This window comes from Pygoscelis adeliae, unplaced genomic scaffold (genome assembly GCF_000699105.1).
Source record: "Pygoscelis adeliae isolate BGI_AS28 unplaced genomic scaffold, ASM69910v1 Scaffold186, whole genome shotgun sequence".
Taxonomy (NCBI): domain Eukaryota; kingdom Metazoa; phylum Chordata; class Aves; order Sphenisciformes; family Spheniscidae; genus Pygoscelis; species Pygoscelis adeliae.
This window is the reverse complement of record NW_008825071.1, coordinates 8908233-8927048: the sequence shown is the minus strand read 5'-3', so window position 1 is coordinate 8927048 and position 18816 is coordinate 8908233. Positions and strand designations below refer to the sequence as shown.

Sequence of the window (18816 nt, the reverse complement as noted above, 5' to 3'; positions counted from 1 at the left end):
AGCGCGGAGGCAGCGATCCCCGCGGAAGAGCTTGGGGTAGAAGCGGGTTTCGGGGAGGGGGAGGCGCGCGGCGGAGCAAGGTGGGGTCGGGGTGGGGGTGAGCCCGAGCTGCAGGCTCTGCCGGGCCGGCTGGTTGTCGTTCCGGCGAAAGCCCTTCATTTTTCCCGGCGATGCCTGGCGCTTTTCGTGCTCTTGCGAGAAGTCGCTGCTGCTGCTGCTGCTGGAGGATGCCGTAAGCCACGGCGCTGAGCTACCTGCGGCAGAGTTTGAAGTGCTTAAATAGTTCGGGTGCTCGCCCACCGCTGGTTAACCGTTCGGGAACGGGCACTGCGCGGGAGGGCGGATGCGATGTCTCTCGTAAGAAATCATTGCGTGAAGGCACTGCCTGTGTGGCTGCAGGTCCGGAGAAGGGAGGCGCGGAAGCCTCCTTCAGCCTGGTACAAGTGCCTGATGGAATTGCAAGGCGCGTGTATGGGGATACGGGGAACGCACAGGCACGCGTACAGGAAAGCGGTCTTACCGGCGAGCAAGTTTGACAGCGTAATGTATCTTTGGCAGTGGTGTTGTCTGGTTGTTTATCGGCTCTTAGTTAAACTGACTCCTCACAGGCGGAAAACGTTGCTCCCCCGCCGCCACCTTTCATTGTCTCTCAAGCCTGCGCGCACCTGCTGCCTTCCTGCATTCTTTCAGCAACGAGGAAGTTAGCTCTGGAAGTTTGTGCTGACCAGAAAAAGCCTGCACCAAACCATTAGGAGGCTGAGCCGTGCTCTAAGAAACCAGGGCAGCAGAGACGTGCTGGTAAAAATCAACAGAAGATTGAGATTTATTTGCTTTCTTCTGTTTGCAGAGTGGCTGGTGCTATGCGTCGCTTTTTACTACTGTTTGTTTTTAAAGTTGAGTAAGAAATACATCATTTTATAGATTAAACCCCTACATCTAACCATGCCAGTTTTTCCTTTTTTAACAGAAACAGATTTTGATGCAAAAAAGAGATCTGTTGCTCAACACTAGAACAGTCAAACAATAAAGGCCTATAATTAATTATAAGCTATTAATTTAGGAGAAGGCACATGAATAGTGATAGCTTCCTTTTATGAGGTATTCTATGCCATGATTGATGAATACGGGAACACCAAAGGAATCAGGAATAGCAAACGTTTACGGTTCCATCTTGTTTGCAACAGCATGGCGTACGTACAATGTTAGGCTGACTGGGTCACCGAACAACGAAGACTTGACAGACTGTAGTTTTTCTTTCTAAGCTTTCCAAAACTTGTCCTTCCATTCAGCCAAGGTGATACAAGGACCATGACCACGGCGAAAATTCTCCCCGTGCTATTCCGGGCCTGAGGATGCTTCGCGGCACCTGGTTACGTGCTGTGTTTGTCCCAGGGCCCTGGTCTGATGGGTGCTGATGGTGGGCACCTGTGCACCTGGTGGTTTGCATCTTAGGCCCTTAAGCCCACACCAGTAAGTGGGGGGCACAGCCTCTGGGGTTAGCAGCCTGACTGGGCTGTGTGAGCACGCGTGCGGGCGTAAGGTGCCGTCCCTGCGAATGACCCCACTGGCTCCAGCGGCGTGGAGCAGTGATGGGCCAGGAGGAATCCCCCCTTGCTGGGGTTCATCGCAGAACTGCAGCACGGCTGTGCTGATGTGCAGCTTTCCTCAGCTGAAAATCACCACCTCCCCCCACCCCCTGATCCTGCTTAATTGTCCCTGTGGGATTCTGCTATCAATCATTTTAAAAAGTCTCCTCCGCCCCTCTTGCCCCACTGCAGTGTGCTGGACCATGCCAAGCATCAGGGGTTTCTGCTGCCCTGAAGTTGGAAATACCCAGGTCGCTGCGTGGAAGCATTGTGCCACTGCTGTCCCCTCAAACGACATGAGTTTCAACTCTGACCTGCAGTGCTAATGCCCTCAGAAACAAAATAAAAACACTTTCAACACTTTCACAGAGCTCTTCTGCGGGGCAGGTTGGTTGCCTTCCTCATTAGAATGAGAGAGGGCTTTTGCTGAAGGGGGAAGAGAAAAGTTCACTCGTTCCTCTGTGCAGAACGGAGCTTTGCATATGAAAGTCTATTTTGCTAGATATTGAATCCCACGTGTAGCAGGGACTGGTTTTTTATGAGTCCCTTACGGCAATGCTAACAGGCCCTCTATGCTTTCCGCTCGGTGGCTAGGCTGCAACAGGGGAGGTAATCTCTGGTTTGTCACTGTATGTCAGCGTCATCGTGCTCGGCCTGTTGGATGGTGACAGCCTGAATCTCCCTCTGGTCTGTGTGGCTGGCGGTTCCCCATGGCTGGCCCTGAGCCTTCAAAAATGCCAAGAAGTGCCCAGAGAGCGAGAGACAAAGGCGCACAGGTGGAGTTTAGACCCTCCAAGTCACTGCGGTACCTGAAAGCCATGTGTGTCCACCTCTACGTTAAGTGCACAGAGGACTTGTGCCTTCTAGAGATGGTTTTTCATGAGGTCTGTGCTATGAGAGAGAGTTCAGTCTACGAGAAAGACCAGAAAAAACGTTGAGCTGAAGGTCTGAAAAATGAAAGTCATAATCATTACCCTTTCATAGAAGGGGCAGAAAAGCTGTAGTAATGGTAGGTGGAAAATGTTTTGTCATCTAATAATCATCTATGGTATCACTCACTATGGGAAGCATGGATGAACGTGAAAATGTCATTTTTTCACATTGGTGGTTTTCTTCATTTTAAAAAATTGCAACTTAGGTTTAGTAACAGCGCAGAATTACAGAGGGTGCAATTCCTAGCTGCGCTGTGTACCTGGCAGGTTGTTCACATTTTATTTAGCAGACAGTGTACTGCATGAGAACATAGTGATGTTTTCTGCTTTAGATGCTAAAATAATCCTGATGTCTCAGTGTGTATTTGGATGTCTCTGGAATGGATGATTGATCTTTGAATTTAGCATTGAAATATTATTTTTTAAGAAGTGCTATATTCAGTAACAAGATTAATAAGCTTGAAAGAGGATGAAAAGACTCTCTGTGTTCAATTCATCCTCATATCCCAGGAAAGCAGACTTTGAAGTTTAGCTGACTTGTGTTCTAAAAATATCTGGCTAGGTCAATGACATGCCTCCAGCATCATTTGGAAAAGAATTTGGGGTGGTTTTTTTTTTCCTTATCACATATGCCCCAAATCACTGATTCTGGAACATCATCCTTCCAGTATGTTTATACAGTAACTTTTGGCAAAGTATATACTTTTTTTGTCATATATGCCCTAAATCACCCATTTTGGGACATCATCCTCTACCATAAATCAGTGAGATATGGGAAGTTAAACATTAAACTTTTAATAGTGTAGTTTCTGTAAACAAAGTGCATGTGTGTATAAATACAGTGAAGAAATAAATATACTATTTAAAGGTATGTTAAAAGTAAGTTTAATGGCATTGTTTATCCATATGTAGTTTTACGATGCCTTCCTAAGCTCTAGGCATCTCTAGAAGTAATTCAGATTCAAAGGGTTAAGACATACAATTAAAAAGTTTCGCTTCTCAGGTTATTTTGCAGTACCCTTGATATCCCAGGTTATCTATTGCCTTAGAAGTAGCAGCCCAAATGCAAATCTTCAACTGCTGTACAACAAGCCTTACATTTTAACAGGCCTTACCCTGACCTGTGTCAGACAGCACCAAGTTTGTTGACTTTCAGGGAAATATGTTCTGGGTTCAAGGGGACTGTCAAAAAAAAAAAAGAAGTATGAGCATCTTCTCGTGTTTATATCAGAGGGCTTTTAGCTTCAGAGTTTTCATTGATGAGGCCAGCCGTGTTTCCCCAAAGGGGAAAAAATGTGCATTTAAACTTAATTTTGGATGCTTTGGCTGCTGGTTGTACACCTTATTTTTCATTTTAATCCTTTCATTGGAGCTGGTCTGCATATTTATGTTTTGGCAGCAGTTTAAAAAAACCACTAACTCTGTGTGGGGACTGTGGGACATGCCTCTGAGTCTTGGGATAGTTGAAGTATTAGAGACATCTTCCCACCATTCCTTGAGCTTGAATAGCTCTCTGCTCAAAGTATGCTGATGAATTGGTTTAAAAAGGAGAAAGAAGAAAAAAGTATATGTATATCTTTTCCTTTTACAAAAATCAACATGAATTCTGATCCCCAAATCAGGGGTTGTTTTGTTAAATTTCACATTTTTCAGCTCTTTTACTGTCTGACTTCAGTTTTACTTCTATGCTTTCTGGTTTAGCTAGTCAGCAGATGTGTTAGTCCCAAGCCTCTTTGCATGACTTTTCTAATCCACTTTTTGGGCAGTGAAAAGCCAAATAAAAAATTAGCTTTCTAGGAACTCAACAGACTTAGGCAGGGAACTTTGAGGTTCCTTTAATGGTTGTCAGTAGAGGCATTAGAAGATGTAATGCTGAGGAAAAAAGGTAAATTGCTACAGATTGAAGCGAGATAACTGAAGATGGAAGTTTGTTGAAGACATAAGTGGGGTTAGTATCTGATTTTTACCTGAAGAAAACTACTCTAAGGCAACAGCAGCAACTGTCCACATTTGCTATGAACTATGCTACCTTTTAGTTTCCTGATGCCAGTCATTTTGCAATTGAAAATTCTATGTTTTCATTTTGAATTGCAGCAGTACTTGTCAGACTTAATGCCTCCCTGCCTGACACCCTCAACTGCAAAAAATAAAGCTGTGTAACTTTTAGTTATTTGGGAAACAGTAAGCAAAAATGAAATTTGAACTCAACATCTTAAAACACATTTATGGGGAGATATTACTTAGGTTGCGATACCAACTTTAATTTTGGTATTTGCTGACTTTTGAGTACCCAGATTTTGTAAAACTATTGTCCTTAAAAGAAATCATTAGCTTCTTACTCTAATGCCATGAAGGACATAGCACTTCATTTAAAGAACAGAGGCATAGTCTTGCTGACCCTATTTTGGGTCCCCAGATAAACAGGTGCCTGCAAGCAGGGCAGTTCGTAGTGCTCGGGGACTGCACGGCTTTTCTGTGCGTTTAGAGCAAACCCACTCTCTAATTTGTTGCACCTGCTTGTGCAGGGCCCAAGATTCTGTATGTTCCTGAGACTGAGGTGTAGTACTTTCCAAAGATTAAGGCTGTCTCCAAAGCATTTCTTTCTGTTCAGGTCAGCTATTACTAACAATTGCAATAATACACATTTTCCTCTGCCTTGGAAACACGTGCTGCCTTTTTCAACGTGTTCTCAGTCTGTTTGGCCCTGCAGTCTTGAACCTCATGGCTGATGTCTTGATACTATGGGTGTAAATATTTCCACATTCCTCATGCCTTGAAAACGAAGTCTGTCCTGTTAAGTTTTTCATTTGGCAAGGGACAAAAGTGCAACTGGAATTGGTCGCTTGCAATTTTCCCCCTTTTAAGCACTTTCCTTCTCATTTGTGTTAAACGAGATCTGGAAAGATAAATGTTGAAGTGCTGCTTAAAGTTTCCTGAAACCTTCTCTGCACATTAGTCATACCAGCACTGATTTAGTGGTGCTCTGCAGCTATTTTGAGACAATATAAAGTAGTGACGAAGACTCGGGCTCCAGCCTAGGGATCTAGGCACCGAATACAGAGCTGGCTCAGTACTTACAGGGGAGCCCCTGATGCTTAGGGTTTACTGTGCGTTGTCCAGCCTGGCACGGTATTTAATGCCCTGGTTGCTCCTTGGCTTCTGTCACTTGCCAAACTGCAAGTGGTGCTGGTAATCCCTGGGCAGGGGAGGCTGCAGCGCTGGGCTTGACATCAGTGCAGAGGTGAATCCAACCTTCTGTACTTGTCCAAAACCAAGTAAAAAGTCTGATGTCAATGGGCCGTGTTTCTTTTTGGAGTGAAAAAATCCCCCTGTGTGTGACCTAGTAGTTACAGGTAACCTTGAGGGTACTTAAGGAGAGCTTCCAGAAACTCAGGTTTGCTCTTAAAAGTATAGCCTGATACACAAATTTCTACTGTCCTTAACTAATAATGGGAGTGTTTATGTTAACATGGAGTTTGGATCAGGAGTGCGCTTTGGGAATGAATCTCTTGACTGTCCCCGTGTAGCACACTTTGTATGTGAAGTGGCCCCGGAGCATCTGCACAGGGTTGCTTTCTGAGAATGTGAAGCCGAAGGATGCGCCCCAGGAGCCTGCAGTGCTTCAGCTGCTAAAGGGCACGCAGCACCAGCGTTCAGCTCCTCTGAAGTGAGACCCCCCAGACAATGAGTCACATGAATGTGGGGTCCTCATCCTCAGCTGTTTTGCTCTTCAAACCCACTTCTGCTGCACCACAGCACTTGCTAAGATAGGTATAGTGGAAATCTCTGACCTTCATTTGGTGGTTTCTTCAGCGCATAGCACTGGTCAGGCTTGTTTGGTCACTTCTGACGATGTGGAATCCAGCCCGTTCGGCACGGGGCTCAGCTGGGTCAGCCTGTCGTGCCTCTGCCAACGGGGAGAACGGCACGTGGAGAAAAACGGCCAAGGGGAAACCCTTTGGGTGGTCCCTCCCCAGAGCAAGGTGGGATTTGATCATTCTCCCTTCTTACGATCTTCATTGTAAATATTCGTTCTCACCAGTCCTTTTTTCCCTGGCTTAAGGCATTTTAAACAGCTTTTGCAAAATCGTAGGTGAGCACCGAAGCAAACAAAAGCACAAGCAGTAGTTTCTGATATAAATGGTTTTTTAGAACTTTTTTTTGGGGGGGCTACTTACATTATGTTGCATCCTTAATGGAATTGGGTGGGAAACAATTTTTCTACTGTGTTTTGGGCTTCGCTCATGATAAGAAACTTTCAGGCTTAAAAAAAAAACAAGAAATCTCAATAACATGAGAAAAAAACTTTTGTAAACATATCTTTGAATCTAATAAACCGAAACATTTACAAATTCCCAAAGAATTTGCTCTCAATCATTCCTCTAAGTTTTAGTAAAATATCTGAATGAAAAATAATTTTTAAACCAAATTTCAAAATATTAACTAGACAGCTTTACCAGCTTGGAATTATTTGGTTTTTTGAACACGAAATGGTAGTCATTACTCTGAAAACTATTAAGAAAGTTAGTCAATCAGTCTATAGCATGACTGTTGCCATGCTAGCTGGTCTTAGACAAAACAAATACTAAATATTAGAACAATTCTTCATTCTTGGTTTCCCTCTTTCTGGATGCTTTGTCCAGGTGGGATTTGAGGACTCTGAACATTTACCTGGTGTTCCTGGGTGATTGGGTGGCTGGATAATGGGAATTTTGCCTGTGACACTCTGCAGCGTCGTGGGTGGGATGGTGTCTGAAAGCATGTGAGCTGACTACTTAGATGACTTATGCAAAGGGCAGATAGACCCGAGTGTGTGTATCTGCCTGCTAAGTCCCAGACAAAAATCTGGCAATCGTATGGAATAGCAACTTTAAAAATTACTGATTAGTGTCAGATTATGTTCTGCAGTCTGCAACTTCAGTGAGTGCGTCAGGCTGGGGACGTCTGGGAGGGAGAAAGCAGGCAAGAAAATACTCCTTTAGATCAGTCTTTTGGATTGCATGCAGAATACTAAAAAACTAAACAACAATTTCAGGCCAAGAAATAAACTTCAACTGCTGGCTCTCGTGCACAGGGTGAGCGTTTGCTTCTTCTACAGACCCTGGTCTTGTGACAAAAGCTCTAATTGGACTTGAGCAATTTCTTCGTTTGTGGTTTCTTGTTCAAGTGCAATTTGGCACTGGTATGCAGATAGGGCAGGAATGGGGAAGGCAAAATCACAAGGCAAAACCTGAGACATTTGAGGACCCCCAGCTCCCAACATTTCTCGAATAACTTCCATGCTTGTTTTCATGCTCATGTATTGGTTTTATTTTAAACTTTTTTTTTTTTAAAGGACCGCTGAGTAGAAAAGATTTATTTTTAACTCTTACACCTAGCTTAAATGACATTATAAACTGGTTATCTGCCTGCTAAGTCCCAGACAAAAATCTGGCAATCGTATGGAATAGCAACTTTAAAAATTACTGATTAGTGTCAGATTATGTTCTGCAGTCTGCAACTTCAGTGAGTGCGTCAGGCTGGGGACGTCTGGGAGGGAGAAAGCAGGCAAGAAAATACTCCTTTAGATCAGTCTTTTGGATTGCATGCAGAATACTAAAAAACTAAACAACAATTTCAGGCCAAGAAATAAACTTCAACTGCTGGCTCTCGTGCACAGGGTGAGCGTTTGCTTCTTCTACAGACCCTGGTCTTGTGACAAAAGCTCTAATTGGACTTGAGCAATTTCTTCGTTTGTGGTTTCTTGTTCAAGTGCAATTTGGCACTGGTATGCAGATAGGGCAGGAATGGGGAAGGCAAAATCACAAGGCAAAACCTGAGACATTTGAGGACCCCCAGCTCCCAACATTTCTCGAATAACTTCCATGCTTGTTTTCATGCTCATGTATTGGTTTTATTTAAACTTTTTTTTTTTTAAAGGACCGCTGAGTAGAAAAGATGTAATTATTAACTCTTACACCTAGCTTAAATGACATTATAAACTGGTGAAAGTAGGTTTTTTCCTGTTATCAGTGCGAGGGAGTGTTACGGAGTAGTACAGTATTGACTTTATCTCATGTGCGCGCACACAGAGGGCAGATTCAAATCACTGACTCCTATGGTTTGCAGTAAGTATTTATACCAGCAAATTCCAGCTGATAGAGCAATGATTTGTCTATTTGAGAGAGTTTTAGAATTACTTTGTTCGTTCCCAAGCGGAGTTTAAGTTGTCTTACATTTACGCTTCTTACGCGGCAGGGTTTCTCAGGATGTTTTGCTGACTATGCTGTATTAGAGGTGAAAAACAAGTGTAGACAAACGGTTTGGAGACAGTGACTGGGAAGTTAAAGGACTTACTTTTTGAATTAAATGCAGTTTTTGATGGCAGCGTTACACATCCACAGTGAGTTGTAGGCACCGTTAGCACTCACAGCTGTTTATGCCTTTCTGCGTATGTTTGTGTTCATGCTGATTCTCTTGAGGCAACAAATTGTGCTCTGTAGTTGCCACAGCAACAATAACACTGCACTCAGTGTATGGGTGGGTTTTGCCTAGTTTATACAAGTATGTTGAAAGTGTAGGCATATTGCTGTGGTACATTGTGAAACATGATAGACTCTTGAGAGAGGAAACATTTGTTTGCTTTTTATTCAGAGAATGTAACTTTAATTTTGTGTTACCTTTATTGCTACTTCTCTGCTAGGGCGCTAGTTCCCAACTGCAGATGTCACATTGCAGAGGAAAATGGGCTCAGCAGTTTGGAAAAAGAAAGTTTTAGAGATGTTCTGCTGATGCTAACCAGTAAATAAAATGAGGATTAGAACCAATAATGGTCCAGGGCAGAGGGAAATGGGTGACATAATTATGTTTCTGTCCCATTGTAGTTGCTCTTGTCAATCGAAAGATGACTGTAGCTGCTCTTTGCCATGAAAACAGAATGAAAATATGAACAAGGTAAAAGAGCAAAAATTACAGGGTAGACTTCTGTTCTTAAACATGCAAAAGCAAAGTGAAGGAACTGGGTTGTTTGCTTTAGAAATGTGACTGTTACGAGGGATCACGGTGAAAGTATACGTCAGCAGCATAAATGAAATAGATCTAGGACTTCTTCCCTTCTGTCTCCCAGTGTTCCTCCACGTGAAGAGAAAAATGTGATAACGTTGGAAGGCTGCAGATTCAACAGTGATTAAAATGAAGGTCTTTTTCATGCAGTCCAGAACTGGACTGTGAAACCCATTTCAACAGGAGACTGCTAAGGCCAAGAACTTGGCCAGAGCCAGCGTGGACTTGGATGTTATATGAAAAACATGAGTATCTAGAGTAAGATACTTAATAGCTTAAAAGGGAAAGCTTTTGGAAGTACGTGTTCTTTTGCCAGCTCCTTTCAGGGCCTGTCCCCTCTGCAGGCGCTGGTTTCTGGCAGCTCTGCCTCTGGTGTGCTGATGCTTTTGGGATCCCGAGTCATTGCTGGTAGTCCCAAGCGCGGCTGCTCCCGTTACGGGTGAGTGGACTGCTAGGGTTGTCATCCCCTCCCAGGGCTTGACTTGACACTGGATTTATTACTTGAGTGTCTTCACATGGTGATACGGCAGGAAGCAGCAGATCTCTGTAGGGAAGATCAGCCAACGCCCAAGAGAGGTCACTTCTCCAACATCCCACTTTCAAGGAGCCCAAGCTACAGCTGTCTTTCTATTAGTTTATCTAGAAAGTAACTGGCCCCTTATATGCTTTGCTTGGTTATGCTCTTACTTGTCTGTTCTGATTTTTAACTGTTGGGGTTTTTTTGTCCGTATGCTGAGCACTTCCTCTCTGTTCAGTTCATGCTGCATAATCTTTAATGCTGTATTTGGGGGTTTCATGATCTGCATATTCCCTTTGAAGAGACTACACCAGCAGGTGTCTGGTGTAGTCTGCCTTCATCCTTTGATAGGGTTCTGACATCCTGATCAGTAGTCTGTTATCTAACTGTTTATGAATCATACACTTTACGTGCGCCATTACCTCAGTTGCCTAACTATCTCAGTCAGGCTTCCTGTTTTTTTGGCCTGGATAGAGTTGAGTCAGGGTATAAATGATTATTAGGATAAAATTGATTCTGTATCTGCCTCCTCTTTTTCCTTTTTCTCTGACACTTCAGTTTTTGAGCATAGTCACTAGTAAGGACAACGTACCAGACCAGTTTAGAACACCCTAAATGGCAGGTGTGCCTCTGTTTCCTCTGTCTAGGATCGGGTCTTTGCAATTGCTTGGACTATTTCTGCCTATGGGACGGTGGCCTAATTTATTTGCTGGCAGGTGGAACTACTGGCTTGTGCCCTGGAGAGGCTTTGAGCAGTCAGTGGGGACCCAAGTCCCTGGTCATTCCCTTCCGAGTCTCCTCTCCCTCATCCTGTATAAATTACGTGCTGCTCATTGCTCGGGTGCCTTCCAGCATCAGGGAAGCTGAAATGCTACCACACTCTAAACTTTAGTGCTAAAGTAACAGTGGGAAAAACTCCACGTGCATTTTGAGATATCTTAAGTTTGCTAAAAATCAAACCTGAAATGCTTTCTCAAAGCGCTTCTGAGGTAGCCAGATGTTAGTGGTATAAAACCTTGCAATAGAGAGGGAGATGGAAATAAACTTTGCAAGCCAGCTGTGCAGATCATGCAATGTCCTAGTTCTTTTAAAGCATGGTTTTTTAGGCTTTATGTGTAAAGGGCTTGTTTGAAAGGGAAGTTACAATTATTTACGCAACTTAAAGGATTGTTGAATTTTTTTTCCCTGGCTATGTTCAAGTTCATAGGGTATTTCGAGAAGAGCTTACTTAGAGTTTCTGGAATTTTGTTGCTGTACTTTTTCTTGGACAATAAGTTGCCTGTCACTGCATAGTAGGAGCATCACTGTAATAAGTCTAAAATGTAAGGGCATTCTTTTCTTTTTTTCCAAACTGTTAAAGGGGTAAAAATGAGGCTTATTCCTGTTGCCTAATGATTGCTGTCCTTTGTAAAGGAAAGCAAGTTAAGTTTCTGCTATTGCTGACTCATAAACATGGCAAGAATATGCCTGGGGAAAAATATAATACTGTGGTTAAGTAATACAAATGTGGGTGGGTTTTTTTCCTCCTGATATGGCAGTTATCTCTGGAAAATATCAGTGTTATAACCCAAAGTTCTGCTGTACTGTATGCAAATAGAAGTATGGAACTCTAGTGGGGGACATACAAAGAAGGCAGCATGCTTTTAATGAGGCAAGATAATTAAATCCTTTTTTCCCCTCAAATATAGTATAGTGGAAATGAAATTAATTTATAGCAAAATCCAAGTATCTCTTCTTTTTTTTTGTTGTTTACTTTTTTTTATGCTTATTCACAAACTGACACTTGCTCATGCTGTGTGTTTTCCTGTTAGGTTTTGTTTTGATTTGGTTACTAAGTTTGAACACTAAGAAAGCTTTTTTTTTTTTTTTTTTTTTTGGAGGGGGTAACCCCAGGAATTCATTCAGAGCATGACTTTTTGGAAAGATACTAATGATTTCCGGATATTTTAGTTTAGTGACGATTGAGATGTTTGACTTGCTCTGAGTCCTGAGCGCTTGTCATCTCCAAGTTACTTGTTTTCAATAGTGTCTGAAGTAGAGCACCTAAAATTAAACATGCTCCAAAGTTCAGCTTCTGGAGATATTTGCTGTAGATGTAAGGTGCTTGTAACGCAGGCATAACTAAACAGCTGGGGCTACATTCTTGTCATCTTGCGTGGTTCAAGATCCAAAATAAATGAGCATGAAGTAAGCATGCTGCAAATTCTGAGCAGAGATAAGGAAGGAAAAACCAGCCACAACAAGATATTGTCGCTGTACGTGTTTTATTGGTGGCTTCTCTTCCTGCCACAGTTCTGAAGGGATTAAAAATAAGTTTGCAGCGCACAGGAATGAAGGTTAGATAAACATACCTTATATTAAACAGCATAGAGCAATAATTTTACTTTTAAACTGTGGAACAATAAGGAGGAGCAGTATTTTATGACTGTGAAATCTCATGATTGTGAAAGTGAGTATCTGAAGTTGGCAGTTACGGAGGCTTGCTAATTCTACACGGTCACTGTTATAGCAAGGGAATGAAACACAGATAACTGTCCTTGAATTGGAAAAAAAAAACTGACCCATACACAGCTTTTTGGAAATAGGCTAAAAAATGAAGAAAAAAGCTATCTAGAAAATTTGCTTGCCAGCAGAATCAAGGGCCACGGCGGAAATGGAGGACTCTGCAAGCAACTGCAGAATATAAAGTTTTCATTGTTTACAGAAATAAAGAGAGTGAGTTACTAACTGTTATGTTTGCGAAGATAATTGCCAAAATATGAACTGAAAATGTGATTTTCCCAGTCAAATAAATGGCTCCGACTAAAGTTTACTGCTAAAAAAGGTGGTTCTGCATATATTCCCTTCCCTTGTGCCATACTTCTTTTTCTTCTCTTGTGAAAAAACTCAGTTGTGCATCTGCACAGGTTGAGCTGACTGAAAATTAACTCTACAAAAAAAAAAAAAATCTGAGCAGATTCACTGCAGATTTTCCCTGGCCCTTACTGATGGCTTCCCAAAATCTTTGCATATCCTTTTCTGCCTGTGAGGGGGTTCCATGTTGAAAGGTAGCTGGGAATATTTTTTGTACCTCTTTTATCAAATTCTGTGGCTCTACAGGGTCGGAAAGGGTATGGTGGCACCCTGAGATCCGTGCCTCGTATTTTGCTAGGTTGGAGCATGGGTAGAAGAACATAGGTCTTCACCTCTCCATGTTGATGTACCCTGAAGTGATGTTTTTAAGCTCAACTGAAAGCATTTCCTTTGTTGTTCACAAGGGTTTTCCTTCCCTTCTTCTGCAAGTGCTGTTACTGGGTGTTTCAGAGATGCAAAACCGCTTAGACAAGGAAGAGGACAGGAAGAACTGAGGTTTGCAGCACCTGCTTGCAGAAGCAGGAAACCGGGTGCGTTTGACTACACCCATTGCGTGGGAGCATTGTTACCCTAAAACTCTTCCACACATATCTGGCAGTAGATATACTAGTAATTCTTTTTCAGAAGTGCTTGCTGATTGGCACTTCTTGCCCCCCCCCCCCCCCCCCCCCCCATTTCAGGCAGCTGAAGTGGGCTTAGTTTATTGCAGAATACTGGCTTCTGGAATATGATGCCATTTTAGGGTGTCTTTAAGTGGTAAACCAAGAAGTGGAGCACCAGGAACAGTGGGTAATTTTTGAAAATTTCATCTCTTACAACTAAATGGAAGTCCAGTTCCACAGTCCAGAGATTTCTTTTCCTTCTGTTAAAGTTAATGCGTGTAGTATGGCTACTGTTCATCTTTGTAAGTCTGCAGTGTACATTTCTACATCTAAACTTACTCATCTAGATTTTATAGTAGAAGTACCTGTTTTAGACTTGTGTTTTAGGATTAGATGCATTCCAACTTAGAATTGCCTTTTTTCCCCATTGACAATAAAATAAATTTAGATGGACTACCTCAGGTATCAACATCAGTGTTAGGACAGATAAATTCTACCCCTTCCTCTAGCAAAGTCCTTGTATAAATTTTTAAAGCATGTCTTAATATGCTAATTTTTACAGTGCCCTTGTTTTAAGTTACTATGAGCATGACTGAGCGTTCAAATCCAGGATGTTCCAGATTTTCGCTGCGTAAGGGCCTAATAAATTCTTATATAATACCATTGCGATGTCTGAAAGGTTTAGTCTTTGATCAAGCCAGTTAATTCCAAGGATAATGTGCCTAAATTTAACACAGTGCTGACAGTTTCTACAGTGGGGGGAAAAAAGCCCAACTTTCTTTTGGTTGAGAATAACTTGTGAAGTTGGCAGTTTTTTTCCCTTACTGATGTTTGTTTCTTTCTGTTGCATATACTTACCGGGATATCACTGGGATAATGTGAACAAAACTGCTCTGTTTGTGTTGGTGTGTGTTTTTAAAGACCACTGACACATTTTTCTATAGAAAAGGAACTGAAAATAGAATTGCACAGACATTGCAACAGCAATAATGGGGCAAGTTATTTTAGATGTGCCAGTTCCCATTCTAGTGAAGGATTGCACTTTAAGCCTACTGTTTTATTTTTAAATTGGTGAATATGTGCAGGCACAAGGCTTTCATCTGGCCTGAGAGTTAAGCGTGTTTCTGAATTGGGACTTTAGCAACATTGCTATAAGGATCCTGCCATTCCTACATTCATGCAACTCCCGTTGGTATTTGGGGATCTACACTGAAGCTACAGAAAGACATGCCAGCAGGGTGGCTGGGTATACACACATATGTATGTATTGTCTTCCTTCTTTGCATTTTGAATAAATCACTATGTGCTTATGTCAGTTACATAGACAAAGTGGAAAAGGTGCTTGACTTGCTCTAAGTTTTTAAAAACTAAACCTTTAAATCTGGGGGAAAAATGCAGATCTATGTTGATGCTACTCTTAGCACTGCTACTTTGAAGTTATTTGCTGAAGAATACAAAAGTAGAAACCGGACTGAAATCTCTGGAGCTATTAGTGCTTGAGGCTGGTGAACTCGAGCTGGATCATGCCTAATGAAACCTGCCTCGGTCCTGCTTCTTTTTTGTTGCTGACCCACTGTGTGTGGTGAGGTGATGGTGTTGGAGAGCAGGGGCTAGGCAATGCTCTTGAGAGGTCGTGTGAGTGAAAATAATTGTTTGGGGTTTGGAAGCACTCATCAGGGCTGAAGAGACCAGTTGGGAACAATATCTATTATCCAAGAATTCATTTCTGAGAAAAAGATGGGTGACTGCTGTATTTAACTAATGATTATGAAAACTAAGGATCCAAGCTCCAGTTAGTTGCCTGAGCTGTACAGGTGGCAAAGCAAGGGGGGAAACAGTGCTGTGGTGTCCCTGCCTGGACTTTCAGAGGAGGCTTTGCAGTCACTCAAGTCTCTGCTTTGTTGTATTTTACTCTCCTGGAGTTGTTGTTTTCCTTGTTTCTGTTCATTTTCACTTCAGCATCTATTTCCTAACTTTACATATACTTAAATCAGGTCTTCTGAGTGAACCCTGTGTTGCTGAAGAATACAAAAGTAGAAACCGGACTGAAATCTCTGGAGCTATTAGTGCTTGAGGCTGGTGAACTCGAGCTGGATCATGCCTAATGAAACCTGCCTCGGTCCTGCTTCTTTTTTGTTGCTGACCCACTGTCTGTGGTGGATGAGGTGATGGTGTTGGAGAGCAGGGGCTAGGCAATGCTCTTGAGAGGTCGTGTGAAAATAATTGTTTGGGGTTTGGAAGCACTCATCAGGGCTGAAGAGACCAGTTGGGAACAATATCTATTATCCAAGAATTCATTTCTGAGAAAAAGATGGGTGACTGCTGTATTTAACTAATGATTATGAAAACTAAGGATCCAAGCTCCAGTTAGTTGCCTGAGCTGTACAGATGGCAAAGCAAGGGGGGAAACAGTGCTGTGGTGTCCCTGCCTGGACTTTCAGAGGAGGCTTTGCAGTCACTCAAGTCTCTGCTTTGTTGTATTTTACTCTCCTGGAGTTGTTGTTTTCCTTGTTTCTGTTCATTTTCACTTCAGCATCTATTTCCTAACTTTACATATACTTAAATCAGGTCTTCTGAGTGAACCCTGTGAGAAGAGCTGGGGTGATGGAGTAATGTGATGGTAAGGTCAGTCTGTTCCTTCTGCATCAGTATGAATCTATGCATAAGCAAGGAGGGTAGGCGGTACAAGATGCCGTCTTTCCTATGAGAAGTACAAGATCCCAGTGACATCCTACTTCCTGTGGAAGCCTTTGGAAGAGCAAGGGTTGTAGTCCTGGTGGTGTGTTTTGTTTTTTTTTTTCTGTCAAAATTCCCGTTTGGATAACGACATTTCACTCCTCTTTTTCCTCTTCTCATTAAAATCTCTTCTATACTCTGACCTGTTGGCTGTCGTTCTGCTTTTAGACATGTCTGCCATGTTATACCATGCAATACTACACCTGCACAGAGGTATGTCAAATTATTCTTTCTAAAGTACTCTTTTTGGGTTGAAGGTACTGTAATTAGTGTGCTACCTCACTGCTGAGTAGCCTGAAGAAATGAGGCAGCTGTCCTAACAACCTAAAGGCATTCTGGCTTGTTTGATTTTACTGCTGCTTCTATTACAGGTGGGAATTAGTGCTGGATATCTCAGGTACAAGGGAATTTCATCATGCTATGTTTTGGCATTACTCACTGAGAGAACAGTAATTACTGAGTTATGGGTAGTGGCAGAACATCGGTGCACATAAATGATCACTACTTAAACATCTGTTCAACATACGGGGTCATTACAGTTCAGTGTAAGAGCTGTTGACAGCAAGCTAAAGCTGTATTTGGATCAGGTCCACATGTTAAATTTATCAGCCATCAAAGGTAAACGTATGGGTGTGTGACTTAGCATTATGATGTAGATTTGACTTCTCAAGCTTACTTTTCACTTCAGTGTTTTTCTTTTAAAATTTCTGATGACTCAGGGTTTAATCTGTGCTATAGCTATATTTGTGTGTCCTGCTAGTGATTATTCTGCTGGTGGCTTCATAGAGGTAATCCAGAAAGAACATCTGTTTCAAGTTTATAGTCTAAATCATGGAAGGATATTTGACCCTGTAAGTAGGGAAACAGCAGAATTTACCCAGGAAAACAGCACAACAGGCCAAAATACTGTCAATTTGGCATATTCTACTTTACCAACTCCATATTCCGCATGCAGCAGCAACAAAAAAGCCAGGGCTGTGAGAACTTAGTTCTGCTTCTGAAGAGAACAAAAATCTTAAATTAGTCATGCATATACGCTTCTCTCTCTCTCTCCCATGGGAGAAATTCTGTTTTCAAACCTTTGCTTCTGCCCTCTCAAATTCTTCCACAGGACTCCTACAACACAAAGTTAGAGAAATGAGTTGTTTCAGGATAATATTGGGGATGTGACTTTTCAGTAGTCCTATCGGTATTTCCCCAATATCAATGAATTTGTCTCCTCTCTGATCCATGCTGTTTGCAATTCAGTGTCTGGTTGTAGGCAGAAAATACAGCATCTTGCAAGTGTCAGTCAGTTCTGATTTCTTCACAAATGCCTGTTTGTGCTGGCTCTCGGTGCGCTGAGTTCTGTGCAAAGCGATGCCACTGTGGGCAATAAGGGGAGCTGCTCAGATGATGTTACACAAATCCTTTTCCTTTGTGGAAGCCTAAGTCAAAATTCTAGTAGTGAGAAACTTGACATGGTTTCTGTGATATCGCCCTCCTTTTTGGGGGTGTTTGTCTCCTCCCTGCATAGAGTTAAGTCATCTCTGCAGAGAATATTTGTCCTTATGGTTCATAAAAATAGTCTGGAAGATCAAAATATTTTGAAAAATTTCAGTAAGTATCAGGTATCTTTGAGATGATCTGATTAAAGAATATTCCATCTTTCATTCTTAACACACCCATTTTAAATATCACAATTTGGATGTTACGAAATGCTGTCATAACAGCAGGTCTGTTTTTCAACATCAAAGTAGAAATGTCTCCAGCAAAGTGAACTTAAACATGTTGTTTGCCAGGTGTCTTTGGTTATATGTGCAAAATAATCTTTTTAAACAGAGAAAACAAGTTGCTGCACTTCTGTAGTTCTTGCTTTATTCTTTGCAAGAAAGACACCATCCTGGAAGATGGGGCTGATCTCTGGCAAAGTGGAATGCTTTATTATGGCATCTCCTTTCCAAAATACTACCCAAGCACTGTTGGACTCTGTAAGACAGTGGTTTGACTTGAGAAGGGGTTGCTGTTGCTGCCAGAAGTTTCTATTAACATGGTTCCTTATGCTTTTCCAAATACTGAAAACAGCTATTTGATGATCTGTGGTAAGTTCGTGAATAGAGGAGAAATTCTAATTTACCAGATAAAAACCTTGTAGCAGCCTTCTAAACTAATGCTCAGTAGCTCATTAGTAGGTAGCAGCAAATACAGGGTATCTTGACCATGGTCTACAATTTCATCTTTATACTGAGCCACCATGGGAGGCCTCTGTTCATACGCTTTCTTTTGTTCATCAGATGAAATGCAGATTTAAAGCCTTATTCTCTCATTTGGCTAGTAAGTGCAAGGCCTGGAATTAAAGTAGAGGTATCTTCTGTGATATCTATAATCTGAGGACAGTCTGCATCATCTGCTGCACATTGAAGTGGGCACGGAACTGGATGCTAGCTGGGAATATTCTGGCACCTGGCTGTGCCGTAACACACTTGTACCTCTGTGAACATGTATGAATGTGCATGTCGTGGTTTAACCTCAGTCGGCAACTGAGCACCACACAGCTGCTCGCTCACTCC

General features: G+C 42.2%; 1 protein-coding gene across 1 annotated transcript in view; it reads left to right on the top strand.

Annotated features, from left to right (window-relative positions):
- Nucleotides 1–2296: 2296 nt before the first annotated feature.
- Nucleotides 2297–18816, top strand: part of MBOAT1 (membrane bound O-acyltransferase domain containing 1) — a 55856-nt gene continuing 39336 nt past the window's right edge. The window contains exon 1 of the mRNA XM_009326558.1: nucleotides 2297–2470. Within this exon, the coding sequence (XP_009324833.1) occupies nucleotides 2297–2470 (174 nt within the window). The remainder of the gene's footprint in view (nucleotides 2471–18816) is intronic.